This window comes from Macaca fascicularis, chromosome 10 (genome assembly GCF_037993035.2).
Source record: "Macaca fascicularis isolate 582-1 chromosome 10, T2T-MFA8v1.1".
In the NCBI taxonomy this organism is placed as follows: domain Eukaryota; kingdom Metazoa; phylum Chordata; class Mammalia; order Primates; family Cercopithecidae; genus Macaca; species Macaca fascicularis.
Window position 1 is genome coordinate 10,466,141 of NC_088384.1, and position 16,367 is coordinate 10,482,507.

The window sequence follows — 16,367 nt, forward strand, 5'->3', positions numbered from 1 at the left end:
GGCCAGATCTCAGCTCACTGCAAGCTTCACCTCCCGGGTTTACGCCATTCTCCTGCCTCAGCCTCCCGAGTAGCTGGGACTATAGGCGCCCGCCATCTCGCCCGGCTAGTTTTTTTTGTATTTTTTTAGTAGAGACGGGGTTTCACCATGTTAGCCAGGATGGTCTTGATCTCCTGACCTCGTGATCCGCCCGTCTCGGCCTCCCAAAGTGCTGGGATTACAGACTTGAGCCACCGCGCCCGGCCCCGGCTAGTTTTTTTTTGTATTTTTTAGTAGAGACGGGGTTTCACCGTGTTAGCCAGGATGGTCTCGAACTCCTGACCTCGTGATCCGCCCGTCTCGGCTTCCCAAAGTGCTGGGATTACAGGCTTGAGCCACCACGCCCGGCCAAGACTGGCTATCTTTTTTGTTTTTACCTTCTCACCAGAGAAAATTTCAAAGATACAGAAAAGGAGACAATAAATATAATGATGTCCCACAGGGTGGCTGTTTGGAATCACTAGATTCTAATGAGATAACTGGCATTCTCTGTCTTTTCCCTAAGGCTTGTCATAAGAAACCTCCTAATGAGAAGTCAGTATTTTCTGGAACTACTTTGATTTTATAAAGAATAAAATCAAGCAGATCCACTGGTTCCTCTCTCATTCTGTCCCTCCTTGTCTATCAGAGGCCACGATGAACCAGTTGTCCATCAAGTACAGTACTTTATAAAATGGCTGTGACTCATGGGACTTCTCAGTTCATCAACGTGACTGAGAATATATTAGTATCGATATCAAAGTAGAAGCTTCTAAACCCTTAAAAAAAGTTATATTAATAAGGATTCAACTATTAGATAAGAATTTGGATTTTTATTATATACATAACCAACCTCTCACAAGGAAGCTACAGGTTGTTCTGGGTATATAATTCTCTCATCTTAGATAATTTTTTAACTTTGGTTAGGGCCACAGGGACTCATAAATCTGCAATTTTTTTTTTCTTTAAAGACAGAGTCTCACTCTGTCACCTAGTCTGGAGTGCAGTGGCGTGATCTTGGATCACTGCAACCTCCACCTCCCAGGTACCCACTACCACGTCTGGCTAATTTTTCTATTTTTTTGTAGAGACAGGGTTGACCTGTCTCTGACCACCACGTTGGCCAGGCTGGTCTCAAACTCCTGACCCCAAGTGATCTGCCCGCCAAGGCCTCCCAAAGTGCTGGGATGAAAGGTATAAGCCACCGCGCCTGCCCAAATCTGCAATTTTTCAATTTAATCTCTAAGTTTTAAAGCTCAAACTGTTTGAAAAAGATTCTTTAAATATATGTAAAATTTATGTGTTACACTAAATAATATACTAAATAAAGAGAAGGACTGTGTCCCCTTGTCATACCCCTCTACGTACCTTCAGACCTCAGGATACAACATGAAACATAATGGTCAAAGTCAGAGCTAAATAAAATCTTTACACTCCTGCTACGTTAGGTCCTATCACAGGAATGCAAAACAGGATAAGAAAGTCCCTAATGAAAAACAGATTACACTCTACTTGTGGAGAAAACAGTAAGAGATAAAGCAAAAGAGAGTAATAGAAATGACCCAGAAATAATATAATACTACAGTACAGCTCTAATGATTCTGCCTAAATCAAATCTCTACTTACTGGAGTTGCAGGCTGTGGAGCAAGCAGCGGTGCTGTTGGGGTAGGAACAGACGCTGCTGTGCTCTGCTGTGAGCGAGGCTGCTGCTGGGGCTGGTCAGCAGAAGGTGCAGCAGGAAGTGAAGGCTGTACTTGTTGGGGAAGTTGTGTTGTTGGTGGTGTAGGTGTCTGCCTTGGAGGGGGATGTAGAGCCTGGGACTGTGGCCCAGGTGGCATGGCAGGAGGTGTAGGAACAGGGGCTGGAATTGTTGTTGCTGGTGGCTGCTGAGCCCCTATGCTTGGGGGAGTATGGTGAGGGGTCGGGGTACGACTAGGTACAGGCGAGGGTGAATTCTGATGCAAAGCTGGTTGAGGAAGCTGGGGACAGTGAATGTGGCTCCCCTGAGACCCCGGAGGCATTATAGGAGAGTTCACCGGGCAGGAAGAACTAGACATTTGTGCCTGTTAAAATAAAAAACATAAGATAGCAATTCAAAACAGAATTAAAGAAATACTTACATGGCACGTTATATGAATTTAGGACACAAACTGGTTAAACAAAGAGTAGCAATGTGTCTATTTCAAAATGTGTAAAATACCCTGTTACTGGGGATATAGCTTTGGACAGCACCATTGATACAGTATTTAAGTAAACAGACTTCAAACCACTCAGCCGAATGGCCTCAGCCACTGCAGAAAAACGACAGAATTGAGAGCACAGTGCTCTAGGGCCTGCCTATGCTCTCTTCAGCCAGAATTCCTTCTACATTGTGTTTAATTCTAAGATTTATTTAAAAGTGTTCACTACTAAAAACAAAACCATCCATTTATATTATTTCCTAATTTGTAACAATTAACACCATTGCTATGTCACAGAATAATCTCTTAAGGTTCAGAACACCCTAAGTCTAAAACTGTTATTTTTTAAAAAAATCATCTGTTTTCACCCACTATCTGCTGCCACTCTTTCCTATAAAAACCTACGTCAAGAGAAATTTCAAGAATCAAAAAAAAGTAAAAAATCCACTTATGAGACATACTTGAGACACTGGAGCTTGACCACTGGACGGAGCCAAAGGCATATTTGTTACATTCATTCCCTGTGATGGGAACTGAGTCTGAGGAAGGAACTGGCTCTGGTTGGAAGGCTGTTGCATACGAGGCCCATAGCCCATAGGCTGCAAAAAAACACAGATCACCAAACTGCTTCATTACAGTTATTCTACTATAACTAAAATCATCAAAAGGTCCTAATGTCAGGTTTATTAAGCAAAGTCAAAGACAGGAGTATAGGTGAAGAGGGCTGGAGAGGAGAAGGAAGAAAGTTATAGAACAACTGACTCTTGTGCAGAAAAAGGGAAATAGCCTCACAGTTTACCTAGGTCTACTCTCAAGAAATAGTAAGAGGATGGAACAAACACACATTCTCTTGGTACACAAATATGTCTAGCACAAGGATAGCAGGTAACTTTCTTTGCATGCTCTGTTAAGTGAGGAGAGTTAATCACAATTTCATAAGCTCATGTCAGTGATGTAGTAATAACACAAATTCTAAGACCCATAATATGTAAAAACAAGTAAAATCTTACAAGTTGTGGCAGAATCTGGTAGCATTCATGGTCCACAAATGCTCTAGCAATGCTATATTTCATTTCTAAAATTACCCTACACAAATTCAGGCCTTAAAGAAAGAAATCTCCAAAGGCAAAAAACTTCATAAGACAAGAAGGGGCCCCAAAGGGGCCAAGATTCAGAGGCACCAGCTAACTCTAAAGGGCAGCAGGAGGGTCGGGGTCAAGGTAGAGAGATGAAGTGGTTAAGAGTTCACATAAGGAGCAGAAGCCTAGCCTCTCTTCTCCGAGCTCAAGAACCAGGCAAATGCACCATCAACCTTGCAAAAAGACAGTTCTCTGCCTGGAGAAGGGAAGACAGACATCAGGGAAGAGAGGTGACCATGAAAACGCATGCAGGCCACTAAACATGGACACTCCAGGGACAAGGGCCTGGCTGTTTTCGTTTTTTGGTCAGCTTTCTAGTAGAATTAAATACAGAAGAATTACAGAAGAACTAGGAGTTATGGTCTGTTTAAATAACTGTGAGCATTTATAAATTAGGAACAAACAGGATTTTCAAAATACCAGATAAAGGCCAAAATGATTACTAAAGACGTCAAACTAACCAGGTTGAGCGCTCCAGGCTGAGCCAACTGTCCATGGTGTTGAAGAGGAGCGGTTTGCCGGGGTACGATAGGGGGCTGGGCCATGCTCATCTGGCCAAATTGATTCAAACCTGTGAATATGTGCAAAATATTAGATCTGAACGCCTTTCTGAAACTGAAGAATAAAAGACAGAATTCTTATGTCTGATTCTACATCTTTTTTTGAAACAGAGTCTTGCTCTGTTGCCCAGGCTGGAGTGCAGTGGTGTCATCTCGGCTCACTGAACGCCTCCCGGGTTCACGCCATTCTTCTGCCTCAGCCTCCCGAGTAGCTGGGACTACAAGAGCCCACCACCACGCCTGGCTAATTTTTTATATTTTTAGTAGAGACAGGGTTTCATCGTGTTAGCCAGGATGGTCTCGATCTCCTGACCTCGTGATCCGCCCGCTTAGGCCTCCCAAAGTGCTGGGATACAGGTGTGAGCCACCGTGCCCGGCCCTGATTCTGTATTTTATCAGGACTAATAAACTGGCTTTCAACCTTGTAAGTATAAATAAACATGTCTCACAGCAGTTGTAAACAGACATTATTAACAGGATCTTCAAACCGAATTTTACAAATTTTACAATCTGCTTTTTTTTTTTTTTTGAGACGGAGTCTCGCTGTCACCCAGGCTGGGGTGCAGCAGCAAGATCTCGCTTCACTGCAAACTCCACCTTCTGGGTTTAAGTGATTCTCCAGCCTCAGCCTCCCGAGTAGATGGGATTACAGGCCTGTGCCACCACACTTGGCTAATTTTTGTATTTTTACTAGAAGGCAGGGTTTCGACACATTGGCCAGGATGGTCTCATACTTGACCTCAGGTGGTACACCAGCCTCAGCCTCCCAAGGTGCTGGGATTACAAGCGTGAGCCAATGCGCCCAGCCTGCAGTTGTTTTTAAATGGATGTTTGATCATTTAATGTCACCTGCCCTGTGATCTGCCAACCAACCTGCTCTTCACCCCCTCTTCCTCTATGGGCAGGTAATCATGACACTTGCTGTTGGTATAAAGTGGGTATCAAGGTAGCAAGTATTATCTTGCAGTACACCAGGGATTCTTTTAAAATAAATTTTTTTTTCACTATTTACCAGATTGTGGAGTTATCCGAGGCATCATCTGGTTTGGCACACTGCCACGGATCATAGTTGGGTCAGGCAGAGGACCATCTAGAGTAAAAAAGAGAAATAAAGAAGTATCTTTGCACCATCTGCCCTTAAACAACCAAAAAAAAAAACTCACTGCACACACAAACCCCACAAAATATTTTTAATAATACCTTTGAAAATTGAGTATGAATCACACAAAATAAAGCTCTGAACTAGACAGAAACTTGAAGAAAATGTTATTTCTGGAATACAGAAAAATGTCTCCAAGAGGATTTGTTGGTATTCCTTTATAAGCCCGGGTGCTTTCAATGTTGATAGAAAAATAAGCTATTGAAGCCATTATAGGCCAGGCACAGTGGCTTACGCCTGTAATCCTGGCACTTTGGGAGGCTGAGGTGGGTGGATCACTTGAGGTCAGGAGTTCAAAACCAGCCTAGCCAACATGGCGAAACCCCATCTCTACTAAAAATAGAAAAAAATTAGCCAGGAGTGTTGGTGGGCACCCGTAATCCCAGCTACTCAGGAGGCTGAGGCAGGAGAATCGCATGAACCTGGGAGGCGGAAGGTGCAGTGAGCCAAGATCGCACCACTGCACTCCAGCCTGGGCTACAGAGCAAGACTCTGTCTCACAAAAAAAAAAAAAAAAAAAAGTGAAGCTATTACAGCATTTAATGTGTTACTGTTTAACAAAGTCTGCCTCTGGTTGGCATGCAACAGAGTATCTCCATGGATAATAGCTATGAATCATGTCTAATGGTGGCCAAATCTGATCATGTAGCACAATGTTTTTATGCACACAAACTGTGAACACTGATTTTAAATAATATGCACATTATACCACACTACATATCATGCACCTCTTAAATACAAAAATAGGAATAATTCTTAATAAAGTAAAATATACATACATAAATCCTAAGGTCTTCTTCCTGGATTATCAGCACATGCTCTAGTGTAGCACTTTCAATACAGTGCACAGAGAAAATAATATTTTTACAGCACCCTGAGAAAGGACAGATGTCTGCAGTGACCTGGCTCCACCCTGGCCACACCCTTCGTCAAGGGCTGTGCACTCAAGCCTAAGGCACAGGAGAGGAAGACATGCCTACTCTTCTAAGTAGATGTCTATTCCTTCAGACAAATTTCAACCTTTAGTAAACAAGCAAAACTGACAGAGGAAATGCTCAACATTTATATAAACTTTTATCTATAACTCTGCAAGCTTTATAAAAAGTACATGCGGCCGGGCGCGGTGGCTCAAGCCTGTAATCCCAGCACTTTGGGAGGCCGAGACGGGTGGATCACGAGGTCAGGAGATCGAGACCATCCTGGCTAACCCGGTGAAACCCCGTCTCTACTAAAAAATACAAAAAACTAGCCGGGCGAGGTGGCAGGTGCCTGTAGTCCCAGCTACTCGGGAGGCTGAGGCAGGAGAATGGCGTAAACCCGGGAGGCGGAGCTTGCAGTGAGCTGAGATCCGGCCACTGTACTCCAGCCTGGGCGACAGAGCCAGACTGTCTCAAAAAAAAAAAAAAAAAAAAAAAAAAAAAAAAAAAAGTACATGCATAATCCATGCTCGTTACATAAAAATTGTGCAGTGGCACAATCACAGCTCACTGCAGCCTCCACCTCCTGGGCTCAAGTAATGTTTCTGCCTCATCCTCCTGAGTAGCTGGGACTACAGGCACACACCCCCATGTCTGGCTAACTTTTGTATTTTTTGTAGAGATGGAGTTTTTCCATGTTGCCAGGCTGATCCTGAATTCCTGAGCTCAACTGATCTGCAGCCTTAGCCTCCCAAAGAGCTGGGATTACAGGCGCGAGCCATCACCATGCTCAACCCTTTTTATGCTTCTTTTATTTTCTGTGTATCAGATAAAGGTAAAAATCTCATTCTACAAAATGTCAGATTTAGTACGAGCTAAAGGTCAATATATACTTAAGGCTGATACTCAGTTCCACTACCATTTATTCCTGCTTACATCAGTACCATACTGTTTATACTGACATTAGAATACAATTTAATATCTCAGAGACTTTAGACTTGGCTCAAATTTCACCCAGAACTTGAGTAAATTCTACCAAAACCAAGTATCTCATGTATGTCCACTTGTTTTTTTTTTGAGATGGAGTCTTGCTCTGTTGCCCAAGGAGGAGTGCAGTGGCGCAATCTCAGCTCACTGCAAGCTCCGCCTCCTGGGTTCACACCATTCTCCTGCCTCAGCCTCCTGAGTTGCTGGGACTACAGGCGCCTGCCACAACACTCGGCTAATTTTTTGTATTTTTAGTAGAGATAGGGTTTCACCATGTTAGCCAGGATGGTCTCCATCTCCTGACCTCATTATCCACCTGTCTCAGCCTCCCCAAAGTGCTGGGATTACAGACTTGAGCCACCATACCTGGCCTGTCCACTTTATTTTATTTATTTTTGAGACGGAGTCTTGCTCTGTCACCCAGGCTGGAGTGCAGTGGCACAATCTCGGCTCACGGCAACCTCCGCCTCCTTGGTTCATGCCATTCTCCTGCCTCGGCCTCCCGAGTAGCAGGGACTACAGGCACTCGCCACTATGCCCGGCTAATTTTTTGTATTCTTTAGTAGAGACGGGGTTTCACTGTGTTAGCCAGGATGGTCTCGATCTCCTGACCTCGTGATCCACCCGCCTCGGCCTCCCAAAGTGCTGGGATTACAGGTGTGAGCCACTGCGCCTAGCCTTTTTTTTTTTTTTTTTTTGAGACAGAGTCTTGCTCTGTTGCCCATGCTGGAGTGCAGTGGCACGATCTCTGCTCACTGCAAGCTCCACCTCCCGGGTTCACGCCATTCTACTGCCTCAGCCTCCCGAGTAGCTGGGACTACAGGCACCCGCCACCATGCCCAGCTAATTTTTTTGTATTTTTAGTAGAGACGGGGTTTCACCAAGTTAGCCAGGATGGTCTCGATCTCCTGACCTCGTGATCCGCCCACCTCGGCCTCCCAAAGTGCTGGGATTACAGGCTTGAGCCACCGCGCCCGGCCTTTTTTTTTTTTTTTTAAATCTTTAGTTACTACTCAAGTTCAAATCATGTACTGAAGCAGTCTCAACTCTAATCTCGACTTTTTCATTCCTCAAAATTTGTTCTCTAACAAACTACTCAAAAAATATGTGTTTTTCCTTACTATTGGGCAGCCTCCACATATGCTATTTCCTCAGCAATGTTGCTCCTGCCATCTTTTTACACATTAGAAAACAGTACCTGGCACACTTCAGTTAGCAAATGAGGCTGCTGAAGGCCAGTGGTAACCAATGGTTATTTACTTTACTACTTCAATGAATGCAAGAGATGAACTTCTTAGCCCACCTATAATCTACTGATGGTATGAGGTTTACTACCTGCTGGCTCAGCTGGCACTTTCTGATAGGTCATGAGCATTTCCTAACTCAGTAAATGCAGGTTTTTCCTATCACAGCCTTGCTCACAGCATTTAAACAGCCTGTGTCATTCCTGAAAATGGTGTGCCTGCTCCATATTTCACTACTTTGATCCTACCAATAAGTCAAAGATTAAGACAATTTATCATAGTCTTGGCTATCTGGTTAATTCATCAGGTCAATAATGATGCTATAACCAGAAACTGAAGCTGTCAAAATGTAATTTTAAATGATGCTTCTAGGCAGGGAGCGGTGGCTCATGCCTGTAATCAGTACTTCGGGAGGCCAAGGTGGGCTGATCATTTGAGGCCAGGAGTTTGAGATCAGCCAGGCGAACAGGGCAAAACACCATCTCTATGAAAAATAAAAAAATTAAGACAGGCGTGGTGGCACGTGCCTGTAATCCTTGAACGTGCCTGAATCCTTGCTTGATTGAATCAAGCAATCCCAGGTTGCTTGAACCTGGGAGGCGGAAGCTGCAATGATCCAAGATCACGCCACTGTACTCCAGTCTGGTTGACAGAGTGAGACTTGTCTCTTTTTAAAAAACAAAAACAAAAACAAAAACCTCTTTCTCTAAGCGGCCTGAGGTAATCTGTGAAAATGGTTCGCTGTTCACTTGACCCGGAGAACCCCACGAAATCATGCAAATCAAGAGGTTCCAATCTTCGTGTTCACTTTAAGAACACTCGTGAAACTGCTCAGGCCATCAAGGGTATGCATATTCGAAAAGCCACGAAGTATCTGAAAGATGTCACTTTACAGAAACAGTGTGTACAATTCCGACCTTACAATGGTGGAGTTGGCAGATGTGCCCAGGCCAAGCAGTGTGGCTGGACATAAGGTCGGTGGCCCAAAAAGAGTGCTGAATTTTTGCTGCACATGCTTAAAAACGCAGAGAGTAATGCTGAACTTAAGGGTTTAGATGTAGATTCTCTGGTCATCGAGCATATCCAAGTGAACAAAGCACTTAAGATGCACCGACGGACCTACAGAGCTCATGGTCGGATTAACCCATACATGAGCTTTCCCTGCCACACTGAGATGATCCTTACTGAAAAGGAATAGATTGTTCCTAAACCAGAAGAGGAGGTTGCCCAAAAGAAAAAGAGATCCGAGAAGAAACTGAGGAAACAAAAACTTATGGTAACGGGAGTAAATTCAGCATTAAAATAAATGTAATTAAAAGGAAAGAAAAAAAGAAAAGCGTTCCCAGCCTTAGAATATTTTATGTCAAGAATGAAGTGTGACAGTGTAATATGATATTATGTGTGTTACAGGGCTCCTGAACCTGGTCAGCCTACAAACATCTACTGGCTACTTACCACACAAGCCAGTCTCAGAGAAATCTGTGCATATCTGTAGGCTATCGCTTTCCAGGTGTCACTATTAGAGAAGTTTACACCTTGGGCTCTAAAAACATTGCCAGATTATCAAGGTATGTTAAGTACCATGCCCAGACATCTTAAATATACTTGTTCTGCTGTTTCTACTAGTAGATGAGTTATTTTCTCTGCAAAGGCAAATGGTTATTTAAAAAACTCCAGAATAGTTACACAAGCTTATAGAAATTAATGACTCTGGATAGAAACTATTTTATTATCAATTTCTCTCAAATAGAAATATAACAAAAAAACACTTACTAGAAGTCATTCCTGGTTGCGGCTGTCCCATGTTAGGCCCTGGATTCATGGAAACTGGAACCATGCCTGCAGCATTTGGTAGCATGTTCTGTTTCTGTAGTCTAGTCCTTCGTTTTTCTTCTAGTTCCTTCTGGATCTTATAGATTTTCTCAGCTAGAAGGTGGTAGTACTCCGCCTTTTGAATTGTTGAAGTAAAATAAGGGAGATGAGGAAAAAAGGAACTACCACCAGGTAACAGAAAAAATCTGAGAACAGATACTAGTTTCATTCTATATGGTGCCAATTTAGAAAGTTCAACTTACGTAGAGAAACTGAACTGCCGTTAACAATAGTAAGTTGCTACTTCATTATATTCCAGTGAAGAGAGAACAGAGCTGTTAACAGCTCAGCACCACCCCCTCCTGTTTTTGGGAGAGACAAGGTCTCCCTCTGTTACCAGTGGCACAACCATGAATCACTGTAGCTTGACTTCCAAGGCTCCGGTGATTCCCCCATCTTAGCCTTTTGAGTAGCTGGGACTACAGGCATGCGCCACCATGCCTGGCTAATTTTTTGTATTTTTTGTAGAGATGGGGGGTTTTGCTATGTTGCCGGGCTGGTCTCCAACTCCTAGGCTCAAGTGATCCGCCCACCTCAGACTTCCAAACTGCTGGGATTACAGGCATCGAGCCACTGCACGCACTCAGCCACTTTTTAGGTTGATAGGACAACCAGATAAAGTGCCACATGAGTGCATTGCATTAGGAGGAAAAACATAAAATTCTTGATGACATACACTTAAGAAATTGCATTGTTATCCTAACTGTGCTTGGTGATAATAAGACAGGTTAGCTACAGCGTGTCCCCGTCTGAAGCACATGTACTACTTGTACATGCCAAAAAGGAATAAAATAACCACAACAGGCTCGATCTTGGCTATTGATAGAAAAAAAACTAGACACTCACTCGATTGTTTGCAGATTCATACATGTCTCCTTCGACTTTCCGAGCATATGCAACTAGGTTTTCCATCCGTCTGTCTTTTAAAGCAGCAGGATCCGGTGTAGGAAATATGGCTTGGACGCTGGAAAAAGAAAATCCTACCAGTGTAATAGCATGTCAGCTTTTTTTTTTTTTTCTTCAGACGGAGTCTCACTCTTGTTGCCCAGGCTGGAGTGCAATGGCACGATCTTGGCTCACCACAACCTCCGTCTCCCAGGTTCAAGTGATTCTCCTGCCTCAGCCTCCCAAGTAGCTGGGATTACAGGCATGTGCTCCCATGCCCCACTAATTTTATACTTTTAATAGAGACGGGGTTTCTCCATGTTGGTCAGTCTGGTCTCAAACTCCCAACCTCAGATAATCCGCCCACCTCGGCCTCCCAAAGTGCTGGGATTATATGCGTGAGCCACTGTGCCCGGCCAGCATGTCAGATTTTAATTAGACTTTTTTCAATTTTTATACACTGAACACATAGAGGAACACATAAAGAAAAAGTGGCAAGGTGAGATACATTAAAATATAATACTTACTGAAATGAAATTGTCTTTCTGTGATAAAAGAATTTTTGTCTGTATTTCCGAGCACAATATAAGAAATGACTCTATAAAAAATACTCTTTGGTCCCTGTTACTGTAGATGTAAAGCAAAATATTACAGTGGGCTACATACTAGAGACAGTGAGGAAAACAGGCCTTGTCATAGTATCAGGTAGCAGAAGCCTTCAGAGCTCCATCTACTCTTCTAAATTTATTACTTAGCTTACTGAAATAAAATTTATTAACCACTCTAAAATGTGAAGACATCAAAAACTTGAAGTGTTCTGACAAAGGCTTATAAAAAACAACCAACCAAAAACCCGAAGTGGAGAGAGCAGAAATTCATAATGATTCTGTTAGATTGTTTTTCACTTTCATGCAATTCCCTAACAGAATGTTTTGCACTAGTATTTCTTATGACTAATAAATGTGGTCTTTAGGCATTAATTTTATTTGGATATCTCGTACTCAGATGCATAGGACTTGAAGGAACCAGATAAAGAAGATATAAATGGAAGTCCAGAAGAATACCGAGTTGGTAGAAAAGTTGAGCATATATAATAAACTTTTAATGTAAAGTCAAATATCAATCCCAAATAATCATCTCTGTCCACTAAATAAAAGTTACTGAATAGTTTGTCACAAAATAAGAGATTGGTTATTCTTTATTAAAGGAATAATTTCATTAAACTTGTGAAGTTCTTTCCTTGTCAAATTCCATTACTTAGTGCTACCAATGAAGAACTCCTGGCTGAACGCAGTGGCTCACGCCTATAATCCCAGCACTCTGGGAGGCCGAGGTAGGTGGATCACCTGAGGTCAGGAGTTCGAGACCAGCCTGGCCAACACAGTAAAACCCCATCTCTACTAAAAATATAAAAATTAGCCAGGTGTGGTGGCATACACCTGTAACCCCAGCTACTTGGGAGGATGAGACAGGAGAATCGCTTGAACCCAGAAGACGGAGGTTGCAGTAAGCCAAGATCATGACACTGCACTCCAGCCTGGGCGACAGAGCAAGACTCTGTCTCAAAAAAAAAAAATTCCTAAATGATTGGCAAGCATGGGTTCCTGGGAGAAAAAAAGAATTCCTAAATGAAACATATATAATTGGTAGTCTAGTGTAACTTAAAAACAAATTAAGACAAAATGATAAATAGTTCCTCAATTAAAAAATATGGATACAATAAAGGAGACCCTGCTATTAACTGGAAGTGAAATGAAAAGACTTCTCCAAGAAAAAATACTGCATGGTGTTTGAAGGGTAAACTCTGTAATGGGCGAGGTCCAAGCTCTACCTTTTTATGATGCTGAGCACATTTCATTACCTTGCTCTATATGCCTCCCCCTCCTTCATCTGACAAAAACTCTTTAGATTAAGATGGAGTTTGTAAGGGGAGAGTACCTGAAATATATCAACTACTCAAAAAATAAACTGCCATGTGCACATTTGGAGGACAAGAAGCCCAGAGAGACCAACCTACCAGATTCAACTTATCAACATAATAAAAGTTCTACCAGGACAGGCGCGGTGGCTCATTCCTGTAATCCTAGCACTTTGGGAAGCCGAGGCAGGCGTATCACTTGATGTCAGGAATTTGAAGTCAGCCTGACCAACATGGTGAAATCCCGTCTCTACTAAAAATACAAAAATTAGCCAGGTGTGGTGGCGCATGCCTGTAGTCCCAGCTCCCTGGGCGGCTGAGGCAGGAGAATTGCTGGCACTTGGGAGGCGAAGTCTGCAGTGAGCCAAGATTGTGCCACTACACTCCAGCCTGGGCAACACAGTGAGATTCTGTCTCAAACAAACAAACAAACAAACAAACAAAAAAACCCGCTCCACCAGGAGTAACAGAAAAGGATGTTATCACTGCAATATTTTAATGAGCTGAGGCCTAGTTTTTCTCAGATATTTAAGTTTTGCAAAGGCAATAGCTAAAAACAATGTTTAATTATTTACTGGCACTAGACAGAATAGTTTACATACTATTAAAGCTGAAAGACTACTATAGATGGTGAGAAAGGTTGAAAAGGAAAAAAGCAGCAGCAGTAAGAAATCCACAAGAGTAGAAGTATCGACATCAATGTCCATGCTACAGAAAATTTGCTAATATTCCTTTAGTGATTAAATGCCCAGGAGATTGAAAGCATGTTAACATAACATCTCTTTACGAATGAGAAATGTCCACGATCTTACTTACAGTTTGTGAACAAGATGATTTCGAAGATCCTGAGTAATATCTTCATGCCACTGTTTCCGAATTCCAGTACTGGATGGTTGAGCTGCTGTTGGCATAGGACCCAGGGAGGGCACACTCGCATTTTCACTCATCATTGGGCTTCAAAAAGGGGTCACCAAATAGTTTTAGTTAAGAAAGGTAGGAGAAAGAAGACCTCATTTAATTCAAGCTGACACTTATTATTGTAATGGGATCAATATGCTATGTCACTTCTATTTGCATTTAGGAGTTAGGAAGGGAGAAGTGTGTGACTAGACTGATTTTAAAGTGTGCATGCTCACACCAGGCCGGGCGCGGTGGCTCAAGCCTGTAATCCCAGCACTTTGGGAGGCCGAGATGGGCGGATCACGAGGTCAGGAGATCGAGACCATCCTGGCTAACACGGTGAAACCCCGTCTCTACTAAGAAATACAAAAAATAGCCGGGCGAGGTGGCAGCGCCTGTAGTCCCAGCTACTCGGGAGGCTGAGGCCGGAGAATGGCGTGAACCCGGGAGGCGGAGCTTGCAGTGAGCTGAGATCCGGCCACTGCACTCCAGCCTGGGCGGGCAGAGCGAGACTCCGTCTCAAAAAAAAAAAAAAATAAAAAAAATAAAGTGTGCATGCTCACACCTGTGTGAGGGAAAGCTGTATTTCTTTGGAGGGCAGAATGACGTCCTAACACAAATCATAAGCCTTAATTTTCTGGGTTTTGTTGGTTATGTTTTCTTTTTTTCTTTTTTTTTTTTTTTTTTTTGAGACAAAGTCTTGCTCTGTCACCCAGGCTGGAGTGCAATGGTGCAATCTTGGCTCACTGCAACCTCTACCTCCCGCGTTCAGGCAATTCTCATGCCTCAGCCTCTTGAGTAGCTGGGATTACAGGCGTGCATCACCACGCCCAGCTAATCTTTTGTATTTTGTTTGTTTTTGAGATGGAGTCTTGCTCTGTCGCCCAGGCTGGACTGTAGTGGCACAATCACAGATCACTGCAATCTCTGCCCTCCTGGGTTCAAGCGATTCTCTTACCTCAGCCTCCCAAGTTGCTGGGATTACAAGGCACCCGCCACCACGTCTGGCTGATTTCGTATTTTAGTAGAGATGGGGTTTCATCATGTTGGTTAGGCTGGTCTCAAACTCCTGACCTCAAGTGATCCGCCTACCTGGGCCTCCCAAAGTGCTGAGATTACAGGCGTGAGCCACTGCACCCAGCCATTATTTTTTCTTGAGACGGAGTGTCACTCTGTTGCCCAGGCTGGAGCGCAGTGGCGTAATCTCAGCTAAATGCGACCTCCGCCTCTGGGGTTCAAGCGATTCTCCTGCCTCAGCCTCCTGCGTAGCTGGGATTACAGGTGGGCGCCACCATGCCCAGCTAATTTTCGTATTTTTAGCAGAGACAGGGTTTTGCCATGTTGCCCAGGCTGGTCTTGAGCTCCTAAGATCAAGCAATCTGTCTGCCTCAGCCTCCCAAAGTGCTGGGATTATAGGAGAGCTGCCATGCCCAGCCTACACGTAGTTTTCTAAGGCTTGTGTTATCGGACTAAGCTGTCATTTTAACACAGCTCACCTCAGGGAATTATTTGGATGATGGACTAATTCTTTTTTTAAAATAATAATTATTATTTTTTGAGACACAGTCTCGCTGTCACCCAGTCTGGGGTGCAGTGGTGTAATCACGGCTCACTGGAGCCTTGACCTCCCAGCCTCAAGTGCTCCTCCCACCTCAGCCTCCTCAGTAGCTGGGAGTACAGATGCATACCACCACACCTAGCTAACTTCTTTCTGTTTTCTTGTAGAGAAGACGTCTTGACATATTGCTGAGGATGGTGCACTAATTCTTAACATCAGGATAAGGCCGACTGTTACGGAGCTGTAACCTTGCAACATCCTACTCTATTAGGGAAGGTGTAGGCTACACTAGATAATTAAATACAATTTCGATTAAGGCTGTAGAAAGAAGAAAGAATAGGCCGGGCAGGGTGGCTCAAGTCTGCAATCCCAGCACTTTGGGAGGCTGAGGCGGACGGGGGATCATGAGGTCAAGAGTTCAAGATCAGCCTGGCCAACATGGTAAAACCCCATCTCTACTAAAAATACAAAAATTAGCTGGGCATGGTGGCGTGTTCCTGTAATCCCAGCTACTCAGGAGGCTGAGGCAGGATAATTACTTTAACCGGGAACCAGGAGGCAGAGGTTTCGGTGACCCAAGATCGCACCACTGCACTCTAGCCTGGGCTACAGAGCGAAAAAAGAAAAGAATGGACTCAAACATCTGTCTGTATTCAAAGACATCGTCAAACCGAGGAAACTATGTTAAAAATTCAAACAATTAATTGTTAACCAGTATTTATAATATGACTCAGGGTATAAACCATGGTAAGACTTACTTTTGAGAATTTATGGCTGAATGCAACATTGAGTCAGAAAGAAGACTCGGCGTTTGAACTCCTACACCTCCATTTACTCCCATAGGACTAGCACCTAAGTCAAAATGAAATAACAAAAGACAGAAATAAATACAACAGCCACCATACAATAAATACCATAAAGTTAAGACACAAATGACAAATCAGGAAAAAAATATCAGCAGCACATACAGTAAATAATTGACAATATAACTGGCAACACATATGTAAAGGCTGATTTGAAGTACCCTTA

At 43.3% G+C, this 16,367-nt stretch overlaps 1 protein-coding gene across 6 annotated transcripts in view; it reads right to left on the reverse strand.

Moving 5' to 3' along the window:
- The window catches only part of EP300 (E1A binding protein p300), a 90,879-nt gene that overhangs the window by 27,533 nt on the left and 46,979 nt on the right, over window positions 1–16,367 (reverse strand). For 4 of the 6 annotated variants that reach the window (XM_005567166.5, XM_015457139.4, XM_074003668.1 and 1 more), the window contains exons 7-14: window positions 16,097–16,190; window positions 13,697–13,834; window positions 10,924–11,041; window positions 9,979–10,153; window positions 4,911–4,988; window positions 3,800–3,909; window positions 2,661–2,798; window positions 1,645–2,082 (exon numbers count right to left, since the gene is read on the reverse strand). In XM_005567166.5, the coding sequence (XP_005567223.1) occupies window positions 1,645–2,082; window positions 2,661–2,798; window positions 3,800–3,909; window positions 4,911–4,988; window positions 9,979–10,153; window positions 10,924–11,041; window positions 13,697–13,834; window positions 16,097–16,190 (1,289 nt within the window). The remainder of the gene's footprint in view (window positions 1–1,644; window positions 2,083–2,660; window positions 2,799–3,799; window positions 3,910–4,910; window positions 4,989–9,978; window positions 10,154–10,923; window positions 11,042–13,696; window positions 13,835–16,096; window positions 16,191–16,367) is intronic. The other 2 variants (XM_045363558.3, XM_045363557.3) reach the window with 1 other exon arrangement.